At 44.6% G+C, this 13,014-nt stretch overlaps 2 protein-coding genes and 1 pseudogene across 3 annotated transcripts; 1 reads left to right on the top strand and 2 right to left on the bottom strand.

Annotated features, from left to right (window-relative positions):
• Nucleotides 1-3,893: 3,893 nt before the first annotated feature.
• On the bottom strand, nt 3,894-4,984 carry LOC136495836 (ent-kaurenoic acid oxidase-like; annotated as a pseudogene).
• A 652-nt stretch (nt 4,985-5,636) lies between these two features.
• Nucleotides 5,637-11,442, top strand: LOC136496923 (signal recognition particle 19 kDa protein). Of its 2 annotated transcripts, none has more exons than XM_066492704.1 (3): nt 5,637-5,978; nt 6,085-6,184; nt 11,159-11,442. In XM_066492704.1, the coding sequence occupies exons 1-3, from the start codon at nt 5,790-5,792 to the stop codon at nt 11,290-11,292; spliced, it is 423 nt and encodes a 140-aa protein (XP_066348801.1). In that variant the 5' UTR covers nt 5,637-5,789; the 3' UTR covers nt 11,293-11,442. The 2 variants fall into 2 exon arrangements, with proteins under 2 accessions (XP_066348801.1, XP_066348800.1); XM_066492703.1 differs by lacking the exon at nt 11,159-11,442 and adding an exon at nt 7,167-7,282 and having other exon boundaries at nt 5,651-5,978.
• A 509-nt stretch (nt 11,443-11,951) lies between these two features.
• Nucleotides 11,952-13,014, bottom strand: LOC136497371 (basic blue protein-like). Its single transcript, XM_066493164.1, has 2 exons — nt 12,642-13,014; nt 11,952-12,396 (listed from the first exon to the last, which is right to left on the bottom strand). Exons 1-2 carry the CDS (start codon nt 12,826-12,828, stop codon nt 12,197-12,199), a joined length of 387 nt encoding a protein of 128 aa, XP_066349261.1. The 5' UTR covers nt 12,829-13,014; the 3' UTR covers nt 11,952-12,196.

Here is a 13,014-nt window from a genome sequence, read left to right on the forward strand (position 1 = left end):
TTACATGCAGCTATAGCTTTCCATAAGTTTGACCAATTTCTTTAAAAAAAAATACATTGACCGCCTTTACAACATCAAATTTGTTATATCAAATTCTTCATTAAATGTCTTAATAATGTGTTTATTTGAACTTGTAAATATTAATATATTTTTTATAAACATTGTTCAAAGTTAGAGATATTTGATTTAGAATGAGATTTAAGTGACCTATAATTTTAAACGGGCGAATACAAAACATCAGGGTTTAAATCTCTTATTGTAGCTGCCGTTATCTCCGAATATAGATGTTTGAGGTGGGGTACTTGGCATTGCAGCGTCACTTTCCATTGGAAGTTGGAATAGTTTGCTTTAATTTGGTTTGGTTGGCGTTGGCGTTGGGATCCGTTCTCCACAACGATTAATCAACAGGCGCTAACCCTGAGAAACATTTCAGCATGTTCATTGCACTTTGCTAGTGGTAGTTGTGGAAGCGTAGAAACGTTGTTGTATTCCGAGGAGAAGCTCTAGGTCTGTGACAACTTCTTATCTGTTGCAAAGCATAAGCAACTCAGTGGCGGTGTTTCGACTGCTGAAGAACGATAATGCTAATGTCAGTGGTATGGTGTTCTATGTTTATCACGACAATGTAAATCTTAGCCAGCCTCAAAAATTAGGGTGAACGCTTTCATTCCACTCAGATGCGCATGAGCGTTGTCTCTTTGCACACGCACGCACGACTAAACTAGGCGAGGAAGGAGCCGGCGTGGATGGGGGTGGGCGGATCCGTCACCGTTTGGGAAGGAGACGCAGGCTATCGGGGCCAAGCAGAGCCAGCATGGCTGGGGCTTACGGGTTCGACGCTCGCGAGGAAGGAGCCATTGCGAGCAAAACCGGTATAGCTGGAGCAGCGGTCGAGTCGGGGTGGGCGTAGCCGGGGGTGGGTGAAACCGGCGGGCGGGGCTGTGCAGCCAGGGTGGGAGCAGTAGCGTGTGGCCGATCGCATAGATCCAACGAAGAAAGATGTATGTTTGTATGACATGTGGGCCTTCTATCAAACGGGGTTAACAAATTTACCATCTCATCTATTCTATCCACAGGAATCCTAGCGTCCGGACGTCCGGCGTGAGCGCTGCGTTCGGACGTCGCTCCCCTTCTCAAACTGCCCGCCCCTCCCCCACAGAATCGGATCAGAACAGAATGGAATGGAATCCACCGCGCCCCTGTCCTCCGTTCCCCACCGCGCCCTTGTCCCCGTTTCCCAACGCACCCCGTTCCCCCACCGCGCCCCTGTCCCAAAAAGAGCATGAAACACTTTAAGTGCAACATTGTAAACATACGGAAAACCTATGTAGAATATAAATACTGCAACATCGTAAAAATATATAGTGCAACATTGAAAAACACGCACTGCAACGTCAAAAAATATGTACTGCAACAACGAAAAATATGTCCTGCAACATCGAAAAAATATGTCCTGCAACATCAAAAAACATATACTGCAACATCAAAAATTATGTGCTGCAACATAAAAAATTATGTGCTGTAACATCAAAAATTATGTACTGCAACATCTCAAGCAGTAATACTGCAACATTGCAAAAACATCTGTTGCAACGACCCAAAAATCCCATTGCAACATTCGAAAATCATCTATTGCAACATCCCAAAAAACCCATTGCAACATGGGAGGAACAACAACAAAAACGTGCAAAACAGCCCCTGGCACATCACCTTCGAGCTCGTCGAAGAGAGAAGGGAATAGGACCCCAGAATTAATCGGAACTCTAGGCACCGCCGCGTCCCTTAGATCCAGGGGAGGAAGATGAGGAGGAGAGCTCAGATCCAGAGGCGGAGGAGGAGGAAGAGGGCTTAGATCTAGAGAAGGACCAACCTACCTCGTCGGAGCCGCCGCCGTTGTCCTCGTCTCCGGTGGTGGTCGTGGTCTTGGGGCGCCCATTTGGTGGAGGCGCGATATGGAACTAGCCGGTTGAGGCCAAGTGGGTGCGATGCGATGGGGCCGCGAATGAAGGGGCAACCGGTGCTGCAGTGGGCGGCAGCGAGGTGCGGAGGAAGGGGGCGGACGAGCGCTAGCCGATGGAGGCTGGAAGGGGCGGCTGCTGTTGTGACTGGTGAGCTGAGACGAAGGGGAGTTCTCCTAGTCAAGGCAAGGGAGAAGGGCCGAAGGCGACGGGCGCGTGGAACCCGCTACGCGGTTGGGTTCGGGCAGGTGCCGTAATGGAGAAGTGAGGTTTGTGTTCCGTGTGCGGGTCCGTCCGGACGGGATGGATGCCCGCACGGTATCATTATCGATTCTATCCCTCCAATCAAACACAAAAAGTACAACCCCCGTCCTTCAAAACGAAAATTAGCGTGAAACAAATTGCATCCCTAAAACCATAAGATAGAACTATTCCCTCCCTCTCTCTCTCTCTCCAACCAAACTGACCCTTAGTGTCTTATAGGATCTATAAGGGCCAAACACTTCTATGTCCAAGTAACAACCTGATGACGAAGCGATCTTGATGTAGCTGAGAAGCTCTGGCCACACAAAGGACAGCACCAATTCAAGAGCAGACGGAAAGAATGAGAAGAGATGGAGAAGTGACATGTGGGCCCTCACTTTCACAAGGTCAAATTTGACTTTTCATACTCTCTCTCTCATCCCGTGTATGAAATGAATATTTTTGTTTACTTAGTGTTTAGTAGTAAATACGCACAAAATTATAATATCCATCAACAAATTCAGCACTTAATCTATATCTCTTATAAAGATAAACCCCACTAGCAATTTATCTTGCTATGTAAAGTGTCCACATCATCATCCACTAGAACATCCCACTAGCACATTCAACTATCTCTCCATACAAAGTGTCTACATCAGCGTCTACTACCACATGCCATTATGTCTTCATTCAAGTTATTTACATTAGCAAACCATATCATTTACTAATATTTATTTAATAGTCCACATTAGAATGCTAAAAATCATCCACTAACATATATTATGATATTTATTCAATCATATTAGTAAATATAAGTAGTATAATTTCATCAGGGATTTCCGTAGCAACGCGCGGGACGCTCTTCTTGTAATATCTATTTTCAAATACAATACCAAGTACTCTTTGTATAATGTCATACAATAACTTTAGGGCTAGTTTAGAACGTAGGTATTTTATAGGGTTTGCATATAAGTTTCACAGTAAAAATGTAAGAAGAGAAAAAAATGTTATGTTCCAAACATGCCCTTATTGTCTTATTGTCCTATAGACCTATATGCAAATCATTTGTAACAGCAACCAATAGCACGAATGTGGTGGCTCCGTAACGATTTATCCACCCGGTCTTTCTACGTGTTCATAAGACTTCATGCGCGTGAGGGTATGCAAATTTGATGGGGACTATTGTGATCTTGTCCTATTTTGAACTCCAATTATGATTTTACTCTTATTTTCTTCTACTTTGTGTTTTTACTCCTGCTTTTCCAAAACAAAGGTTCATTTTACCCCTACTCCGTGAACAGCAGGTAACGGTGTTAAAAAAGTTGAAAGATGACGAGTTTGCCCTTCCGAATATTGCGTTTTTGCCCCTATTTCAAACCCCAATTGTGATTTTACCCCCACTTTCTTCCACTTTGTGTTTTTACCTCTACTTTTCCAAAACGAAGGCTCCGTTTACCCTAATTTTTAACTCAGTTATCTACATCCGGATCAAAGTAATTAAAAATTAACAAAAGCCCTGTGAAAAGACAAACTTACCCCTTATCTCTCGGTCGTCTCTCTTAGGGTCGTCCCTCTCAACGCTAGCAGGCAGCGGGCGGCTGGGTGCGACGACGGTGGCGGCGGAAGAGCAGCGTCGGGCCGTCGGGCGGGCGCGTGCGGCCAGGCGAAGGAAGCGGCGCGGGCGCGCGCGGCTTAGCCTGACGTGGGCGCGTAGCCAGGCATGCGGCTTTGCTTGGCGTGGGCGCGCGTGGCTTGGCCGGCGTCGTGAGCGCGCGTCTCATGAAAGCAGACGACCATGGAGATCTTGTCGGTGAGAGGTGACGGATCCCTGCTCACGAACATCTTGCATATGTTCTCGAACGTCACCTGCAAGCACATGCGTTAGTTATTCGATTTATGGCTTCAAATAAACACATTAGCATACATCACTGTGCATCAGAATATATAGCTAATTAAGGAGCATGCAAGCGTACTTTCTTGATCTCAGTGGCGGCGGAGATGGTGCCCTTGTCCGCCCACAACCGCAGCGCCACCACGAGACGCGGCTGGACGACCTCGGCGATGGCCCGGAGCGGTTGATGGCGGCGAGGATGAACCCGCGGAGCCTGGCGTGCTGGCTGCCCTCGACGTTGACCACGTAGGAGAGGCCCACGAGCTCCAGCGCGGGCTAGCGGATGCCGAAGGTGTCGTCCTAGGAGGACTTGAGGACGAACTTGTTGGCTGCTGGCGAGCAGACGAGGACGGTCGGCGAGCCAAAGAGGTGCGTTCGGTACACGCCCACGTCGCCCGCGCGGCCCCCGACGTAGTAGTGCCTCCTCCTGGCGTGGATGAAGCCGTCGGGGCGCCGCGCGAGCTTGTAGTACCAGAGCAGCCAGAGGCTCTCGCCCACAAATGGGAGGCCCATGTGGCCCGACGGGAGCCTCGCACGACGGCGCCAACGCTTCAGCGCGAAGAAGGCACAGTGGCAGACGTCGTTGCTGTGCCACACAGCTAGCGCGAGCAGCGGAACGGCGCCGAGGAGGAGGCCGATCCACCACGCCCAGTCCACCGCCGTCACCTATGCGTGCATCAACATTAAGTGGACTCTATCACTCAACACACTCCATAGTCGTCTGCTTTCACGAGACATGTGCTCGCGACGCCGGCCAAGCCACGCGCGCCCGCGCCAAGCAGAGCCGCGTGCCTGGTTGCGCGCCCACGTCAGGCTAAGCTTCCTCTGCCTCACCGCACGCGCCCACTCGCCGCGCCCGCCCGATGGCCCGACGCTGCTCTTCCGCCGCCATCGCCGCCGCACTCAGCCCCCGCTGCCTGCTAGCGTTGAGAGGGACGACCCTGAGAGAGACGACCGAGAGATAAGGGGTAAGTTTGTCTTTTCACATGACTTTTGTTAATTTTTAATTGCTTTGATCCGGATGTAGATAACTGAGTTAAAAATTGGGGTAAACGGAGCCTTCGTTTTGGAAAAGTAGTGGTAAAAACACAAAGTGGAAGAAAGTGAGGGTAAAATCACAATTGGGGTTTGAAATAGGGGCAAAAACACAATATTCGGAAGGGCAAACTCGTCATCTTTCAACTTTTTTAACACCGTTACCTGCTGTTCACGGAGTAGGGGTAAACGGAACCTTCATTTTGGAAAAGCAGGAGTAAAAACACAAAGTAGGAGAAAATAAGGGTAAAATCACAATTAAGATTTAAAATAGGGGGCAAGAACGCAATAGCCCCAATTTGATGACATTGGAAAAAAAAAAGAATGTACTTATAATACGTCGATATAGAGTTCTCACTGTAACTGCAAGTTCAACTCTGTTTGCTTGAATTTATCAGTTATAGTATAATTTTATTTTTTTTCGTACAGCGAAACAGCATCAGTGTTGAGTGATTCTCTGTACTGACGAGCCGAGGGATCAAAATCAAACATGATCAGGCCAACAGGGCAGTCTGCCAGTAAATCTACTCAGCGTGAGGGGGTGCCTTTTCTCTCTTCCGTCATCCCGTGAACGCCAAACCGATCCGTCTCACTCTCTTTTCCAGATCAGAAGAACCTCCGACAGGATCTGTGCCGCGGTGGCGACGCCGAACGGCACGCGGATGGACGGCGGCTGCGGCGACCTGCGGAGCACCATCAAGAAGTGGAACGTCATCTACCCTGTCTACCTTAACTCCAAGAAGACCGTCGCCGAGGGCCGCCGCATCGCCGCCGCCAAGGCCTGCCCGGACCCCACCTGCATCGAGATCGCCGACTGCTGTTCGCACCTCAAGATCCCCCACGCCGTCGAGGTACCCGCCCTGATTCCTTCCCCGATCGTTTCCTTTTCCAGTTCAGGATTGACAGTATCGTTTCGTTGGTTTGCACATCTGGCTGGCCAATTGTTGCTATGCGTAGTTGGATAAGGCGTACCCAAGGGATTTCTTCCAGGTGGGGAGGGTCAGGGTGCAGCTCAAGAAAGATGACGGCTCCCCCGTCAATCCTGCTATTAAAACAAGTAAGTGTCCGAACTGCACACTTTTTCACCTGAGCTGGATTTAGAATGGGACTGCATACATATTATACTCGATTCTGAAGCATGTGTGAATTTGCTAATGATTCAGCTGGGACGAACAAGTATGCAGTATTCAAGCGTTTCCTTTGTGTAAATATGAAATAGTTTTTGCTTATTGATGATTGCATCTAGGAAGGAAGATGGCAAACTGGTAGTTGGTTATTGTTCGTATTTTTACTCCACTTATTAGCTAGGGAACTTAACATTTGAAGTCCAAACCCATGAAATGTGTATGTCTGTTGCAGTGTTTTAAATTGCGGGCTAAAGCATTTAGCGGCGCCTTCGGAAAAAAACACTAAGCACGCTATAGCGGCTGCTATAGAAGCGCTAAGGCATATAGCATTTTCACAAAAAAAAGCAAATTATTGCCAAAAGAAGTAAGGGATTTTCAGCAGGAAGCAATAAGGAGTCACATAGTAGATAGTAGTGACAATACACATAACACATAGGTGAGTAGGTGACACCCAGCCACTCACATAGTCACACAGTACATAAGAATTTATCAAGCTAAAGTTTAAACAATAAGTAGTTTAAGACTTGTCCAGCCATCTAGGACATAAGCAAATAGTCGAATAGCCAACCAAATTAGTGTAGAATAGCTAGCGGAAGACATAAGTGTCTACTGCCACATGGCCACATCACATTGGGCAGCATAAATAATGATTTATCACTTGATAATTGTAATCTAAAGATCTGAACAAAGTCATAGAAGATGATGCAGATGGTGAATGCATGTCAAAATGGTGATTCTCATCTTCTGAATCTGTAGAGGAAGCAGCTGATTGCATTTCTTCGTCATCAGGAATCAGCTTCCTTCTCTTTCTAAGCTGGGTACCTCTCTTCCTTTTGTTTTGTGTTGCTGCTCCTTGTGATGATGATGCCCTTGCTCCAACTTGTACACCTTCCGGCTGCTGTTCTGGTTCAGCAATGTGCACAATACCAGTGATCCACTCATTTTCCTCATCCTCAAGAACATTGGTGATTGGTTTTTCAATGGCCCCTTTGTCTTGTTCTCCCTCTGTTTGAGTTTAGAGTTGAATTGACAAATGCAAGATCCTTCATCCTGTCATGAAGTTGTTTATTTCGTCTGTTTGTGTGAACCTGTAGGTGAAGTGAAAGTGAACAAAATGGCAGAAATGTTCACGCGCAAGGAAAATATAACAATAACAGATGCATGTAAAATATTCTACATATTATTCCTTTCTTATACTTGCTCAAATGTACTCCAATTCCTCTCAAAAACTGAGGAGCTACATGTCAAACCTAGAATCCTTGCAATCAATTCCCTAAGGTTTGGTGCACTTCTACCATGATTTAGCCACCATTTGGCTTCATTACAAAAAAACAAAACAGGAGTTAAGCAAGCACAGGTGAAGGGCCACGACCGCAGCCTCTGAGGCCACCGCAGGCAGCCATGACACAGTCGCTGCTTGCAGTCATTCATGGTCATTCACAGCTGCCACTCGCAGTTCACAGCTGTCACCGCACTGCTGAGCAGCCGCAAAAGTTTCAGAACTGAGTTGCCCAGAATGGAGAGGGGAGCACTTGAAATGCTAGGGTTGTGAGCATGCTTATATACCATGTATAGATGGGCTGGATTTGGGGCAGTGCAATTTTTTGGGCCTCATTTCTTGGCAGGTTGGCCGGTTGGACTTTTAGTGCTTTTAAATTAAGTCACTGCTAAACCGTTTAGCGCCGCTAATGCCTGAAATAGGGCCCGTAGCTGCAGTTGCATTAATATGTGCAATGTTGTAGCAGCACCCACCTGAGATTTTGGAAGTGTAATTACTTCCTTTTTGAAGGAAGAATAGCACGGATCTGGCTAATCGTAAAATAAGTAACAAGGAACCAAGGTGTGAGTCTATTCTGAAATGAAAAAGAAGCTAACTCCCAGACTATTACATCTTCCATCAGTGTTATATTAGTTTGATACAACAGCCCACTCTAATACCTTAGATTAGTAATATATTGTGTTGAGATATACACGTTTTTATCATTATGCCCATGCCTTGATGCTGTTGTTTGTGGATGCATACATCTGTCCTTAGTTTGATCTGATCTGTGTCAAACTCGTGTGAATGCTATCAGGAAAATTCATGTTGCTGCTTTGCCTGATGGCTCAACTTTTATGTATGTTGACTATCAACAGAAGCTTTATGATTGCCAAGAATTGCTTACTGCATTATCTATGCATGATTTTCCTTTTGAAACCAATTTTATTGCTGCGCTTTTTTTGGTTTTGCATTACTCATGTTTGGATCATTTCACAAATCAGGAAAACCTATGTGTCTGCTTCTCCCTGACGTTTCTATCTGTATTACCTTTCTATTCAAAATCAGCTTAGCTGTATTGAACACTTTGAGGTTTTTATTCTACAACACAGAGCTTCGTCCACACTCGAATGTTTGTTAACAATATGGGCCTATTTCTTTTTCAAAGTATGAGGTTTTGCATGTCCGGCAACCCATCAATTAGCAGCCTCTTGTTTGTACTTTGAATCAATCCTAAATGATTCCCTAACTGGATACTTGGTGGGTGGTACATCTATGTTTCAGTCTTTCAGAATCACGTCTAGCTGACTATTTCACGTTGGATTAGCTTTATGTTTCCTTTTGACCTACTCTTTTATTTTTCCAGATTTTCTTTTGTCTACTAAACTCCAGGTTTTTATAATGGAATTATTTTAATTGTTATTCACTAGGGCTAACAATAAAAATTTCAGAGATTGGAGCAATTACCTCGTCACTTTTCGCCTTGTTGGGTGAACTCCCTGAGTCTGGGTCCATGAATACTTCAACTGTCAGCCTCCCTTTAGTTGGGTAGACTTCAATTGCTACAATCTTCATGTCCTTCGAGGGTTCTTCTTGTGTTTATTCATATTAAGTAATTCAGGGTCTTCATACTTTTGACACTAGAATTTACTGAATCTCTTTGTCTGTGACTTGCATATGTTTTTTCTTTTTGTGTATGTAAGCAAAATACCGTTACATTCAACTATACTTCTTTTTAAGTTCAGAAGAGCCTCTTTTGACATTCTAGAATCACTGTTAGTGAATACCAATGAAATTTAGGGCATTGCTGTCATGGTAGAGAGTCTTTGGTACATTGAACCCACTGCTATGCCATTTAGAAAAAAGAATCTGCTGTGCTTAAATTACTAAACATTTTGGGTTTGCTGGAGAAGCAGTTGTTCCAGTATTATGAGGCCAAGCCTATTTATTTATGAAAGCATCTTTTGTATTAGTGAATCTTTGTCCTATTTAACAAGTACTATGCAGCTTATTTGGAGTCAGTAGCTAACTGTTTACACCTAATTTGTCTTGTATACTACCTTACTGTCGTTTCTTATTCTCTAGTTTGGATTAATAGCCAGTTTTGCCCCTCATGTTCTATTTGACCTTTACATTAGCTACTAGAAAAAAAATACTAGTATACTCCCTCCGTCTCAGAATATAAGGCATGCACGTATTTCAAAATTCAACGTCGTTATGTTTGACCAATAATTAGCCTAATAAGATAAAAATTTTGTAGTACAACTGTTCGCTTGTCTTATAATCCGTACTTTTCAGCTTTTTTTTTCAGCCGGAACGGTGTTTTTCTCTCACAACAAATCAGTCGGAACAGTGTTTCGGCTTGTTTTTTCAGCGAAGCGAACGGGGCCAATAGTGGTAACATTAGATTTGTGTTTACAAATACTTTCTAATGATACCTTTGTTGTTGCCATAACTTTTATATAATAGTATAAATTAACGGTTAAAGTATGATCTTGAAGATCGCACCAAGTCAAATTGCGCCTTATATTTTAAGACTGAGGGAGTATGAACTAAAGATGCCCTTTCAGAGGCAAGTTTCCTTCTTGACATGGGTTTGTTGTGTCATCTTTCCTATGGGCATAGATGCTTTAGACAGTTTTGTTATTGTTAGTTCTAGGTGCCATGATTCATATTTTGACTTGCTTGGAAAAAGTTTGCCTTACAAGTGTCCAAGGTGATATCTTTGGTTACTGGCAGCAAATTGTTCAGTAAACGTAATGTATGTTACCTATTTTCATAACTCATATGTGTTGGGTTTATGGAATATTGTTTGAACAATCTCATCAATTGTTCTTTTTTTATTTGATCTTTGTTTGATATGATGTATCATGCTATAATGTTGCCATGAGCAGTGTGGCTTGATGCAATCACTGTGTAACCATGTTGGATTGCTTCTTTGGAACTATGCTAAATATTTATAAAATATTTTTTTTTTCTAACTTGACTTCAATTTTTGGTTGAGGCATGAGCATGAACATGGGAGACTGAGCATGTAATACTCTTCCAAATTCTGCTTCATTTCTCGTTAATTATTGTCCTAGACTCCTCCCAGTGCTCCACCATGAGCTGAAATCATCATCTCTGAACTCTTCTTGGTTGCTGCATGTTCCTGATACTGATCTCTATATGAATTCCTAATATTGTTGTACTGCTGTCGAACAATCAGTAGACCAGCCTTTGTTAAGTACTGTTGTGTGAATGAGTGGTGGAATGTTTTTTCAATACCTGTGTTTATGGTGACTTAGCTTACATCTATCTTCTATCACCTAGAGGGGGTTTATGCTGATCTGAATAGAGGTGTTTAAGGACTACAAGGATCCTTATAAAAAAAGGACTACAAGGAAGACTTTAAGGGCTTGCGCTGTTATGATGCTTTATTCCAATTGCATACCTTGAAATTTGATGCCATATATTAATTTTGCTGTAGCTTGTCCTTTTTTCTTTTCATTTTGTAAAAATAAAGTATGAGAAACTCTGCAGCTTCTAGTTGTAGATGTGAGAGTCCACCATTAGTTAATTTATTTATGCACTTCCCAAGATTTGATCTTTGTAGGGGGTATATTTGTGCAGTTGTATCTTACTGACACGCTTTCACATATTACAGAGAAGCAGCTGATGATCCAAATAGCAGAGCTAGTTCCCAAGCATCACGGAAGGACAAAGAAGCAGGAGGCAGCGCCCAGTTCTTCAGCCGGTGGCAGTTCAAAGAACACAAAAGGCGGGAAAAAGAAAAAATGATGGCAGTATCATTTTGTGTTTTTTTTTTTTTTTCTGTTCGTCGTCACACTAAGCGTCTGTGGAAGTTGTCTTTCTGAGGCCAGAAAATCATTGTGACTTTTGCTGGGATTTTGGTCCATTTGAAAATTTATGTACCCATCTTTCCTGTTATCATCAGATTCAGAAGCTACACCTAACCTGAGGAAGACATGCCCATGAGATCCGATCTACAGATGCAGCTGTTTGATAGAACTTCGTTACTAATCCTGCTTAGATACTTCATTCCACAAATATAACAGAGCTGGTGTCGTTCTTGGATTAAATCTGGTACTTGGATTCGTTTACTCGTATGCAATGATTTACTGTACCAGCTTTGGCCCTCTGTTTTTTTTTACGAGTATATACTCCAAAATATATAAGATTGCCGACCTGTGCTTGACTACAAGTCATATGATGGATACTTGAAGCATCTAAAAAAATGTTTTTTTATGAAGAAAAAGGTTGGTGTCGTCATCTAAACGAGAACGGAGAGAAGTGTAAGAACTTGAACGAACTCGTGGAGGTCCTCGACGATGTCGTTTTGTTTCCTTTTTGCGTTTTAACTTTCCAAATTCCTTGGTGCCCAATATTAATCTCCAATTAACGTACATAGCTGTTGCATATAGTACTCAGCACACACATTGTCACTTTACACCATGAAACAGAATCATGATGGTGCATTTTATTCATATTCATCAACATACGCGGCGCATGCATGCTGTAGCGACGATCCATGAAGCATGCACGACTCTGAACCAAATATAGGAGTATCTATGAGACTGACGATGGTAATAACAAAAGCCCATACGAGTCACTCGAACTGACAATAAGGTAGTCGATAGATAGATGTATATATATCACCCGGCGGCGGCGGCGGCGCGACCGGTCAGGCGGCGGTGACGGCGATCTTCATGCCGGCCTGGCAGTGGCCGGGGATGCTGCAGATGAAGTAGTTGGTGCCGCGGGCGAGCGTGACGCGGTCGTTGCCGGAATTGTACACCTTGGCACCCCGGGGCGCCGAGCAGCCTTTGTAGCCGGCGGCGTTCACCGCCACCACGTTGTGCGCCGTCGAGTCGTACTTGAACACTGCACCGGCACCGATAGTGTGCCAGGAACTAACAGTTAGTTAACCGTGCACGTACGCCTGCATATGTTTATGAGCATTTAAAAAGCTACTCGTACGTTTGTTCAGTTCGATCGATCGGCCAAGAATTAATCTCTCTGCTGCATAGAATATATCGCCCTTTGGGTATATCATCGTCGAGAGAACATCTATGTACGTACCTGGCACACTATATTCTATGCAAAGGTGAGGTCACAGTCTTATGTACCTAGGACGTCCCCAGCCTTGAAGCGCTTGCCGTTGGTCCAGGTGTTGGTGTTGAAGCTCCAGCCGCCACGGTCGCCGACGGTGAACATGGCCGACTCCGCGACGTGGGCATGGAGGAGCACGCAGAGGAGCACCGCCGCCGCAAGGACCACCACAGCTCCACTGCCTCTTCCCTGCTGCTGCGCCATTGCTAGCTGCCTACTTACCTCACCTCACCAGCTGGACGATGCTCAGACGACCGGCCCGCACACAGAGAGCAACTTCTGGTGGTGCTGGTATATATATATATATATATAGAGAGAGAGAGAGAGAGAGAGTGCAAGCGACAAGCGAGCAAAAGAAGAGAAGAGGAGTAGCTAGCAGTGATGGTGAGT

Source organism: Miscanthus floridulus, chromosome 12, assembly GCF_019320115.1.
Source record: "Miscanthus floridulus cultivar M001 chromosome 12, ASM1932011v1, whole genome shotgun sequence".
Classification (NCBI taxonomy): Eukaryota; Viridiplantae; Streptophyta; class Magnoliopsida; order Poales; family Poaceae; genus Miscanthus; species Miscanthus floridulus.